General features: G+C 35.3%; 1 protein-coding gene across 2 annotated transcripts in view; it reads right to left on the bottom strand.

Moving 5' to 3' along the window:
• Nup62cl (nucleoporin 62 C-terminal like) overlaps positions 1 to 13,162 on the bottom strand; it is an 85,200-nt gene that overhangs the window by 37,114 nt on the left and 34,924 nt on the right. For both annotated transcript variants that reach the window (XM_029556055.1, XM_008852979.2), the window contains 4 exons: positions 9,547 to 9,703; positions 2,144 to 2,294; positions 1,847 to 1,896; positions 1,577 to 1,711 (listed from right to left, as the gene is read on the bottom strand). In XM_029556055.1, the coding sequence (XP_029411915.1) occupies positions 1,577 to 1,711; positions 1,847 to 1,896; positions 2,144 to 2,294; positions 9,547 to 9,703 (493 nt within the window). The remainder of the gene's footprint in view (positions 1 to 1,576; positions 1,712 to 1,846; positions 1,897 to 2,143; positions 2,295 to 9,546; positions 9,704 to 13,162) is intronic.

Below are 13,162 nucleotides of genomic sequence, written 5' to 3'. Positions count from 1 at the left end.
CATGCAAAAACATCATGAGAGAGACACACACACACACACACACACACACACACACACACACACACACAGAGAGAGAGAGAGAGAGAGAGAGAGAGAGAGAGAGAGAGAGAGAGTGATTTAGCCTAGTCAATCAATACGCTTACAAGAATTAAAGAAGCCAGAGGATTTTTAACCTTTTTATTTATAAAATTAAAAGACTCAATTAGATTCCTTGGTAATTATCTATTGTCTTCTGTGCCAAAGAACTTATATATAATTGCTTGCCTAAATTATTGAAGATTCTGGTGAAAGTTTTATTGCAATATAAATCTGACTACAAAAGAGCCATTGGGCAGGAATTAATGTTTCGAAGATTTCTTCAAGGAGCAGTTAGGATCATATAACTAAAACTGTAACTTTTTCCAAAGAAAACAAAAACATAAAATTGAGCCTGGTGGTACATTCCTGTAATCCGAGCACTTGGAAAGTAGAGATAGAAGGATCAAGGCCAGCTTTGGCTACAGAGAGAGGTTCAGGCCAGCTTGGGTTACATGAGATCTTGTCAGCAAGAGAAAAATAAGCAACAAAAATGTAAAATGCACTGAAAAATGTCAAAGAGCAAAAAAGAAGGGAAAAGACAAAGGAAGGAGAAACCAAAGGCTGAAATACAAAGTAGAATGAAAACAAATTCCAGTGTAGATTACCTATATTTACCCATATTTAAATTCCTACAAAAAATTAACATGCAAACCTTTAAAAAAATAAGCTCAGCGGTAGAGTGCTTGCAAAACTCAGCTGGACACTGTGATATGTGCCTGCAGTTCCAGTTACTTAGAACGCTGAGGTAACAGGATCAGTTTAGCCCAGGAGTTTGGAGATAGCCTGGGCAAAAATGGTTAGACCCTGTCTTAAAAATCCAGAAAAAATCACACCCCCCGTTTCACTTCACTAATAAAGCACTGACTACATGAGTCCAAGTTGCTCTCAATTTAGATTACACACTGCACTCATACAATGTCTCTTAAGGCTTTCTAAATTGGCCTGATTACCAAATCTCGGTTTCAGAGATAGTTACCATGGGAACATTGACAGTGCACAGACAGAAGGTATTGACTGAATAGCACACAAATAAAATATACCTAGCCTGAGACACTGACAAAATAATATTTTTAAAAACTGTAGTTTATCCTCAGATTAACAAACTGTCTTTAAAATATCAAATAAATGTATCACTGAAGCAACTGCATGAAGATGAGGTTTAGAAGTGTCACTATAAAGACCATAAATATTCCACAATTCAGTGACACCACACATGTAAAATTTGTATTTCTAATTTAAGGACGAACTTGACACATATAAAAACTTTACAGTGACAAACATGAATTTGAGATGAACATGGTGAACACAATGTTATAAAACAATATTGTCAGAATTATTTCTTCATTTCCAAGCATCTGTTAAAGACAAACAAAGCAGCCAAGCCCGTTGATAAATATCAGCTAGAAGATCTTGTTCTTTTCTACTAATATTTATTCTCTGCTTTTTTATTCATCTTCTCCCTTCTGTCCAATTAATCAAACGTTATTCAGTTACTTACATCCGCTCATACTCTTTATCTACATACAGCAGGTTAAAGGGCCCACTCTGTTCCTTCACAAACTCCTCTAAAGGAGTCAACAGGCTCTCCAGTTCCTTCTGCTGCAGCAGGATATAATCCAATTCTTGTTCCAACCTGAATAAAACAAGTCAGGAGAAGGGCTGATGAAAGTAATTTTGAGCAACAAAGTAAATGTCAGCAAACTACAAGAGAAAGTAAACTGAACAAAAAGATCTTCAATCTTTCAACCAAAGAAGTCTAAGGTGCTACCTGTTCTGATCCAGTTTCACTTTTTCCACTTCATTATGTAAAAGAGTAATCTTTAAAGAGAAATAAGAACAAAATGATGTAGATATTTAAAATCATCCAATAAAGATTCTCAAACACACCTCAAATATAAAATACTTCCTAGTTCAGAGAATATATTACCAAGGAAAATGTTTTTAATGTAATGCTTTACTCATCATACTGAAATAGAAAACCAATCTCAAAATCAAAGTCTGTTCTCTTGTGTTTATCTGAAAATACTTGTGCAATTCTGGAAAACTAATGAGCATATCTTCTTACCTCCTCACCGCTTTCAATCAGTGTACGGTTCCAAACACCGACTTGGTTGGGCTGGTAGAGAAAGTGCTTTTCTTGATCTTGTAGCTGAAAGTTCCACTTGTTCATCATTCCATCCAGATGACCATAGGTCATCACAGGTGTTACTATGGAACTAGAACGCAAAAGAACAAAGTATGATCATATATTTTGAAGTATAATTGTATTTTTTAAACAACACAGAAAGACTAAGGGGGAAAAGCCTGTGTGGAGACTTTAATATCTGCATCCCAACAAAATCATAATAGGTAAGGATGATTTTAAAACGTTCATTTAGGGGGCTGGAGAGATAGCTCAGTGGTTAAGAGCACTCACTGCTCCTGCAGAGGGCCCAGGTTCGGTTCTCAGCACCTACATGGCAGCTAACAACCATCAGTAACTCCAGTTCCAGAGGATCTGACGTCCTCTTCCAACCTCCATGGACACTGCATGACACTAGTGCACCTACATACATGCAGACAATATACTCATGAACACAAAATAAAAATAACAAAGAAAAACCTTTAAAAATAAATAAAATATCCATTTAAATTTTCTCAAAATTATTCTGAAGGAATACAGCAAATTAATACTATTTTTATGATTTCAAATAATGTACTATGTTACATTTGCATCATTATATTTCTAGAACAGATTGGATTTTATGCAACCTATTCCTTTGAATTAATATCAATAAAAACTGGGAAGAGTACTTAAGAAGTCCACTAAATCAATGTAAAAACACTGAGTCTATGCCACAGTCTTCTTTCTTCCCCGGTGTCAACATAGCATGATGGAGGCTCCTTTCTGGGTGGACATAGCCTAGCAAATAGGATTCTCTGTCCTCAAACTCCCAAAGCCATCCATTCCATTTTGAATAGTACACAAAAAATAGGCAACCCTTAGCCATGAGGAACCATAAGCAATTCCAATTCCCCTGCCAGATGGTATAATCGAGGCTGAGCAAACAGCTGATCTTTGATTCCCCAACCAGGGCAGTCAGACTCATACTCTGACTCTCCTGCTAGCAGGGGCAATATCGGTAAGGCTCATTTGTAGAGTAACTACTAATTCTCTGCCTGTCAGAAGCAGGTAGTGGGTGTGTCCAATGGCAGGCAGAACCAAAATCCGCACTTCAAAGCAACAAGACTTAATGAGAGAGATTAAGGCAGGATTAATCATTAGACTTCATCATTTGCTCTGGCATCCATGGGACCCAGTTAAATATACCTATTATCATGAAGACTGAACAAGGTAACGAAAGTTTGAGTTAGTAAGGACTCCCATTTCTACCACTCTGGGGATCAACAAGACTAATGAGGCTCAACAGTGGGAGCCTAATCTCCACACTGACTGGCAAAATCAAGATTGAAGGAGGTATATCAAAGAAGGGTTAATTAGTTCTCTATCCTTTTTCTTCCATGAACCTTATGCCAGGCAGAGTCCAGTAGAGAGCTAAGGCTGCATTTCAATACAGGGTCAGTGAGCTTGAATGAGGTGATATGAGGCAGAATAACTGACAGCCTGTTTGCTCTCTCTTCTTCCATCACGGAGTACAACAATATTGTTGACCCCTGTATCAACTAAATAGTGAATTAGTCCATCACTTGCCCTTAATCTGGAAGTCCATGGCCTATCTGAGAGCTGAGTTTACATCCCCACTAAAAAGCAGTGAAAGTGGAGTGATACAGTGTCCCACTTTCATGGAGAATGAGTCAGCAGAGCTAAATTGATGAACTTCCATACCACCCATGTGCATTGAGGCAGAATGAGTCAGTGCTCCATTTTTGCTGGGGTTGTGGGGGCAAGATCCAGGGGGAAGATAACCATAAAAACACACCCATCCTTTGCACTACATTTCAACAAAGAGACTATCTAATGAAAAGAAAGACGATATAAATAGGATCCAAACTCTCCTAACATAATAGATAAATGTCCAGGACACATTAAAAATTATCTACACTGAGAACTAGGAAAATCACCACTTGAAAGAGAAAAGGCTATGAACACGGATAACAGAATTAAGAGGTATCAGTTGTTGAAATTATCTGAAAGGAATTTTAAAGCACCCATTAAAAATGTTTGAAGAGAGATATTTTAATTCTCTTGAAATAAATAAAAATAGAAAATCTCAGCAAATAGAAATAGAAGTTATAAAAAACAAATGGAAATATACAACTGAAACATAAAATAACTGAAGTAACAAGCTCCCATGAAGGGTTTGAAATGAAATTGTATCTGACAGAGAACAAAACTGGTAAATTTAGCGACAAGTAATTACAGTGTACGGAACAACAAAGAGAAAATAGAGACAAATGGAAAAAAGGCTCAAGGACATAGGAAGACAATAATAAGAAAGGGTATGGAATTAATGCAAGAAGAATTCCAGGAAGAGAAGAAAGAGAGAAAAGAGAATGAGCCTGAAAAATTATCCAGAAAGGCTGAAAACTCCCCAAATTTGGCAGAAGATATAAACCTGTAGATTCAAGAAGTTAAACAAACCTAAACAGAATAGCTCACAAAATCCATGGTAAGACACATTGTAACTAAACTTCTGAAAAGTAAAGACAATTTTAAGAATCTTAAAAGCAACTAAACAAAAAACTTGACTTGAAAGGGAGCATCAATATGAATGATCGCTGATTTCTCATCTGAAGCCCAGGAGGGTACAAGGAAGTAGCATATTTTCTAAGCACTGAAATAAGAAGGAAAAAATGTGTCCATAAAGACTACTTTATCTGCTGAAAATGCCCTTTGGCGATAAAGAGGAAATAAAACTATCTCATACAAAGTTATAAAAAAGTGCCGCTAACGAATCTATCCTTAACGTTAGCTGACCAGAAAGGAAATGAAAACAAAAGACTTCTAAGACTTGTAATATCCCATCAAGATGGCTGAAAAGAAGGGCAAAATATTATTTCGCCTTCCATGTGTTTCTTAGACCTATTTGATGGTTGAAGGAAAAACTGCAACCTTCTGTGACGTTCTGTTCAATGTACATAGAAGAAATACTTGAGACAATAATATTTAAAAGGTAAGGATGGGAGAGATAACTGAAAAAGGTTTCTACATTTGACCAGTGGTGAAATGTCAGTGTGAGTAGATTGTTATGTTATATATGTATACCTCAATATATATAGGAATCAGCAAAAACTTTATTCAAAGAAATATATTGCAAAACATCATAGATAGAACAAGAGAAACCCATGAAGTTTTCCCACAACCCATGAGAAGAATAAAAACAAAAGGAAACAGAAGAACACAGATCAAAAGTAAAAATCAAATTATAAAACAGTAGATTTAAGCCCTAACAATCAAAGATTGCTTTAAATACAAATGTGCAATTAAGACAGTCATTGAGAAATGATTAATAAAGTGATCCAACAATATGTGGTCCACAAGAAACTCACTCCAATGATAAGACTTTTGATAGTTTGAAAGTAAAAGAATGGGAAAATTATAAAATCAGTTTTTTAAAAAGAAACAGCTATAGTCCTATCAGGCAAAGTAGATTATAGAACAAAGGAAATTACCATACAAAGTCAGTGACAGGACATTGCATAATGGTAAGGGAATCAAAGTACAAGGAAGACTGTCGATCTAAATGTATATGTAACAAAACGATAAAGTTTCAAAGTGCATGCAGTAAAAACTGATACAGCATGTAGCATGTAGCATGTAGCCTGAAAACAGGAAATGGGGAAAACATGACTAGGCAGAAGGGGAGATGGGAAAGGGGGAGGGAACTGAGGGTTCAAGTAAAAGTAAATTATGATGATATATGTATGAAAATGTCATTGTGAAACCCATTTCCTGGTGTGATAGTCAGAAATCTAATAAAAAAAATATAAAGGGCATAGGAGTATTCTAAAAAGAAAAACTGACAAAAGCTCAAAGAAAAATAAGAAAAATCCAAGTTAAGACTAGGATCTTCAAAATCTGAAGAAAGTACTAGACTGAAAAGTGGCAAGACTCCAAAATCTAAAAATACAATGAACAAGATCTAACCAACACATATAGAACAGTCCACCCAACAACAACAAAAAACAAATTTTTTAGGTTTCCGTGGAATATCATTTAAGACCAACCATTTCATCATACATAAGATAAATCTGAAGAAATAAAAAATAAGTGAACTCATATGGAGCACGTTCATTGACTATAACAGCGTCAACCCCAAAATTAATTCAGAAAGGAGAAAAATTTCCAAACACTTAGAAATTAAGCAATCTACTTGCAAATATCTTATGGTTCAAAATGAAATCACAACATAATGAAAGATGTGGGATACAGGAAAAGCAGTGCAGAGAGTGATATTTATAGCACTAAAGGATTATGTTTTAAAAAAGCCTCAAATCAATAGTCCACCATCATATTTCCAGAAACTAGAAAAAAAACCAATATAACCAGAAGGAAAGAAATAACAGAGTAGGTATCAATGAATCTGAAAATGGTAAAGTTTTAAAGAGCAATCAGTGAAATAAAAGCTGGTTCTTTATAAAATATTAATAAAATTCATAAAAGGAAGACACAAGTCCCAAATATTAGAAAAAATAGGAATATCTTGACAATATTAAAATGACAATAATGGAATATTACAAACAACTTTATGTTCATAAGTTTGACAACTCGCAAAAATGAATCTGTTCCTTCAAAATCACACACTGCTGAAATTAAACATGAATTACACAGTATAGGGGGTGGGGCTCATGACACCCCCCCCCAGTTACTATTGACAGTTGATGGTTTCTCAGGGAGAGGCAATTTTCTTTAAGGGCATGGCTCCTGGTAGATCCATTATGTTCCACTGAATGTCTACATATCCGTGACTTTACGGGCAGCACAAAATGGACTTGATGGGTTACTTTTTTAAAAAAAGAGGATATGAATTTTGAAGGGGATAGGGAGGCCAAGGACAGATCTAGGAGGAGTTAGGGGACAGGAGTGGTGAGTGAACATGATAAAAATATGTATTCAACACATGTGTGTATGTGTGTGTGTAAAACGATGAACAAAACAGTCGGATTCATTCTAGATCCATTAAATAAGCTAATTTTGCAAAAGATTTATCTTGACCAAGAAATTTTCATTGAAAACACATGCACAATATTTTACCATGACCAAGCAGAATTTCTTTCACATATGCTGGCTGAATACCTGAAAATCATGCAATATAATCTGCCGTGTCAATGATATAAAATTAAAAGTTTGTAGCAATAAAGCAAAAACTCAACAGAATTATACCTAGTTCATATTTAATGAAACAGCAAATGCACCAGGCACAGGGGTTTATAACTACAGTCCGAGTTACTCAGGAGGCTGAGGCAGAAAGATCTCTAGAGCTGAGGAATTCAACACCTTCCTTAACATCATAGCTTGACCCCAGATTAGGAAAAAAGGGAGATACAAAAGCAATTCAGTGGAGGAAGAAGTCAGCCTTTCGAGAAATGATTGTTGGAAAAGATGAATGCTTACAGGGCAAACAATTATGATCTAAATGTCACATACATAAATTAACTCAAAACATGTCATAAGCCTAAATATGAAACATATTAAAAAACATCAGAGAAAATCTTTGGGAGCTAGAACTAGACAAAGCCTTCCCTTATAATTGACACTAAAACCACAGTCATTTAAGGAAAAATTGATGAACTATTGCTCATTAATTAAGGCTTAAGTCATCAAAAAGACTGTTAAGAGAATGAAAAGATAAGTTGCAGAGCTAGAGAATTTATTCACAAACCATATCTCAGACAATTGGCTGATATCTAGAACACATAACAAATTCTCAAAGCTTAACAGTATAATAAAAACAAATAAGCAAAGGAGAATATAAATAAAAGATGTAAACAGAATAATGAAGGTTAAACACACACACACACAAAACAAGATATTCACATCGTTAGTTATTAAAATTCAAACCACAGTAAGATTACTTCATATCTATCAGAATGGTAAGAGAAAAGAGTTGTACCACCACAAACTGGCAAGAATATGGGCAGTCTGGATCACTCATATACTGCTGATAGGTACAGAGAACGGCATAGCCATTCTGGAAAAGTGTGTGACCATGAAAAATAATAAATACACAAATATTACACTGACAAGCAACTACATGCCCAGGCATCTATCCTAGAAATATGGGACTTGTGTTCACAAAGATGCATGTACACAAATATTCGTACCAGCTTTATACATAATAGCCGAAAGAATGCAAACAACTTAGATGCCTACAAATACATGAATAATTATACAAATCGTGATGTACTAAATACTATGGAATACTACTCAGAAATAAAAAAAAACTATTGGGTGGATCACAAGGAATTATGCTGAATGAAAATAAAAAGCCAATCCGCAAAGTACCCGTATGTATGACTTCATTTCTATAGCATTCTTGAAATACTGTGATTAAAGAAATGAAGAGATAAATCATTTGCCATGGTTAGGGAAAGAAAGGGAAGAGTATAAGTGTGGTTATAAAACAGCAACAGGAGGAATCCTTGGGAATGACGGAACTATTCTGTAGCTTTAAAAAATTATTTAAAGGGGTCTGGATGTGAGTGGGAAATATTATATGAAATTTTAAAAGCTCAATAAAATGTTTTAATTCTTTTAAAAAGATTTTTTGTGTGTATGTGTGTATCTGTACGAGAGTATGCAAATGTGTGTGTGGGGGGGTGCTCACAGAGACCAGAAGAGAGTGTCAGATGCCCTGGGCCTGGAATCACAAGCAGTTGTGTGCTACCTAACATGGATGATGTGATCTGAACTCTGCTCCTGTGAAAGAGCAGCAAGTACTCTTAAGTGCTGAGTCATCTCTCCAGCTCCCTATTCTATATCTTGACTGCATCAATGGCAATGTTTCAGCTGTGGTACTACACTATAGTAATACAAGATATTGTCACTGAGGGAACAATACAAAGGACACACAGGGTACTGTATATCATATGTAGGAATAGAAGCTCTCTACGTTTGAGTGCTTGAATTTTTATTCTGCCACAACCACTATAAAATCCGTGACCATTAAAGGATTTTCTAATCTCTATGTGTTCCAGTCCTGTATAAAATAAGAGGAAAAATATTGTCTGTCTCACAGGATAATTGTGAATATTAAATAACATGACATTTCTGAAGCACTATCATCTTCCTAAACATAGAGTAATTGCACAATAAATGATAGCTATTCATAGGACTAGCAATAACTATATTATAATAATTTTCAGAAGGCTGTTAATTGACCAACTTTCTGACCTGCCTATAATCTTTTCCTAACTGTTCCCTCAACTGACTTATCTAGCTTTCAAATATTATACTAAAGCTACACATGCAAACTATACCTTTTATGTGATAAAACGAAATACACATTCTCAAATAAACAGGCTTACTTAACAGTCACAGTAGATGGTAGAGAAGAAACACTGATCAGTTCAGTGTTGTTAGTCCAAGGTGATACCAGTGGTCTGTCGTACAGGTTAAAGCCACTGGTAATTGTGGTAGTAGTATTGGTGGTAACTGTGGTAGTGGTAGTCGTTGAAGTTGTAGCTGGAAAATAAAATACATAATGTTAACAAGAAATGAGATACTTGTTTCAGTTAAGCCTCAGACGAGACAAAAAATGGAGAGTCACTTGTTAAGATGTGAATTTAAAATCAAATTTGAACTGAACACCATTGTAATATGAACGATATACTGCAGACCGGGTATCTGGATTAACCTTCCTGCTGAAAATGAAAATCTTGGAAAGATTCATTAAATATAAAACATAACTTAACCAGTTCTATAACCATTAAGGGAATTCAATCAATTCTCAAATCTCTTCCCATAAATATTTAAAACTCCAGACCCAGATGGCCTCACTGGTAAGTCCCACTAAACTTTCAAGGAAGGAATAATTGCAATTTACACACAAAATCTCTGTACATCTTTTGCATAATAACATGACTGTGTTTGTGAAATTAAAATCAATGTGTTGGCATACTCTAAATTTTAATGTATACTGTGAAAGTGCTCTACCAAAATTATTTTGAAAATACATATTCTTATAAATAGGGGAATAGTGCCTCTTTCTCCACATCATAGCTAACAACAGGCATACATATTTGCCAACGTGGTAAGCAAAGGCCTCTTAAAGTTTTACTTATATCCCTCTTTCTTTTTTCTTTTCTTTCTTTCTTTTTTTTGCTGTTGCATCTTTTCTAGAATGCCTTCCCCTATTATAGATTCAATCCTGAATATATTTCATGGCTTAAGTTCTTTGTTTCCTATATTTGTTACTGATTTCTACTCTTTTCTAAATTTTCATAGTATTTTTGATTCTTACTGTAGTCTATGCAGATAAAGAACAACACATGGAAATTGTGGCTGGTAGGGATTGGGGATGTTTTATTTCCTTCCTTTCTGGTTCTCTGCAGTTTCAAATGTTCTCACAATTAAATGCTAACTCCATAGCATGAAATTTGTTAAGAAAAATATAACACGGACACAAATGTTTTGTTAGTCTAGCTTCCCCATTTACTAATATGTTCAGGTTAACGGCTACATTATACAAACACAGAAATCATAGAGCCTGCTAAAAGTGCTACCTAATCCAACGGAGCCTGGCCTATCTCTGCTGAAGGAACAGACTCCGGCACCTATTCTTTATTTGAGGTAACTCTGTCATTTGCAATGGGTGTGTGTCATACAGGATGCTGTTCCATATGCCACCAGCTTATGGGAGGGCCTGCCACAAAAAGTTCTAGCCAAAGAGACAGGGTAGGTTAGAATCTTATTCTCAAAAACTGAGCAATATAGAAGAATCAAACTCTAGGGAGGTATATGGAAATACCTCCAGAAGTATGGAATTTGAATTAAAAAAGCAAATTTGGCAAACATCTTCAAAATGTAGATAGAATAAAAGGGTCATGAGAAAGTTAAAGGGAAATAAGGTAAATGAGGAAGTCATCAAAGAGAAAAGGAAAGCAGTGAGAAATTTTAAAAGAAAAAAATGCAGATAAAGGGAGGATAGCTGGATTAAAATTATGCACTATTTGATGCAGATAGTCTCCAAAACTGCCATATGAATTTTTTTCAGGCCCAATTTGATTCTTATAATAAAAAAGCTTTCAACATGACCATTCCTAAAGATTTGGCTAAATGTAAAAAACAAAATATCTCACCCAAAGACGCTGAATATTACAGAAGTAATATCTTTCAGCCTAAACATAAAGGAATCTGTAGTCTTATTAAAATGACATGACTACTTTAATCTTTTTGTAAAGTACTTTTGTTCTTTATTTTCCATGTTATTTTTAAAGGCATAAATTAGCTCTGGCATATTAGAGAAGCACAAGTAATATCAAAAAATGTAATGCATTTGAGAGTGAAGATTCTAGCACAGTTTGATTTTTAAAGTTACACTTTGGTTTAAATCTTTTAATACAATAAATTGCACATTATACAGTAAAAAGGAGCACATATTTACATTATTATTATTATTATTATTATTATTATTATTATTACTTTTGAGACAGGGTCTCACTATATAGCCTTAGCTGGCTTGGAACTTGCTTTGCAGACCTGATTTGTCTCAAATTCACAGAGATCTTCTTGCATCTGCCTTCTGAGTGCTGGGATTAAAAGTGTGTGTCACTGTGCCCGAGATTATTTTTTTGACGTTAGCATGGAAACAGATGGATTTCGTTATAGGATTTTCATACATGTATGACGTTATAATTGGTTCTTACCCCCCCCCCACACACACACGTGCGCTGCCCTCTTCTATTCCCCTTGCCCGGCTCATGGGTCCTCTTTCTCCCATCAAATAGCCTCTACTTTTAAGGAAGCACAATTCTATAAATGATTCAAATAACTCTATACTAAATTTGGATTTATACCTAAATAAACTTCAACCCGGTGGCATTAAACATCATGGTATGAAACTCTAAAACTATCTATATTAAAAGATTGTATTGTCCAATTTTACTATCCTGTTCCTGGGCATCATTACGTTCTCAGAATCATAGGAGAGAAATGAGATTGATAAATGCAAGCTTCCCTGAACACTTGTTGAGTACAGATGGGGGACAGAGAAATTGTTAAAACCTGCAAATGTGTAGATACTTGTGCTTGAAAGCTGTTCTCCAAGCCGTGTTTGTTAGCTGAAGTATTTCAGCAAATATATTCACGTAGGGAGAAGGAAAGGTGAATAGGGAAAACAAGTAGTCTAAGTTGTGAGAGCCATCTTCAGATTCACTTGATGAGAAGGGTTAGGTACATAAGATAGTGCTGGATAAGGGAAAAGTTAGTGTCAAGGGGACCAATTTTCAGGAAGGAATTTGAGATTTTGATACATAAAATGTATTATGACAATGTGTTATGACAGAGTCAAAAAGAACTTGACAATTCCTATTTCAGCAACTCAGGCCATGACTGAAAAATCTGTTTTTTTCTTTTCTTTTCTTCAGTATTTTATGGGGGGGGGCAGTAAAAATGTGTTACGTTTTGTCCCACAAATATTGAAACTTTCAAAGTTCTCAAGATATACTCTGTACTACTCTTAATGGTTGTTCAGTTAAACAAGTACATGATAGAAAGTAAGTACTATGATCATGTAAAATAAAACACAAAGACACAGTCTAGTTTTAGGAATAATAATTTTAAGACTAAAAGGGATTAACTTTTGGGGCTGGAGAGATGGTTCAGCGCTTAAAAGCACTGGCTGTTCTTTCAGAAGACCCGGGTTTGAATCCCAGCACCCACATGGCAGCTAACAACCGTCTGTAACTCTAGTCCCAGGGGATTTGACGCCCTCTTCTGTTCTCGATGGGCATTGCAGGCAATACACGCACACATATAAAAAATAAATAAGGTATATTTATTAAAAAAGGGATTAACTTTTGGTTTATGCCAGGTTTGAAGAAAAATGCACTTCATCCATATGTAAAGCTTAAAAAGTTGAAAGCTGGGTGGGGTGGTGTATACTTGTAACCTTAGCACTCAGAAGCTGAGGCAAAAGGACCA

Source organism: Nannospalax galili, unplaced genomic scaffold (assembly GCF_000622305.1).
Source record: "Nannospalax galili isolate Female #2095 unplaced genomic scaffold, S.galili_v1.0 scaffold25, whole genome shotgun sequence".
Lineage (NCBI taxonomy): Eukaryota > Metazoa > Chordata > Mammalia > Rodentia > Spalacidae > Nannospalax > Nannospalax galili.
Note: the sequence above shows the minus strand (reverse complement) of the source record. Positions and strands in the feature narration are given on the sequence as shown.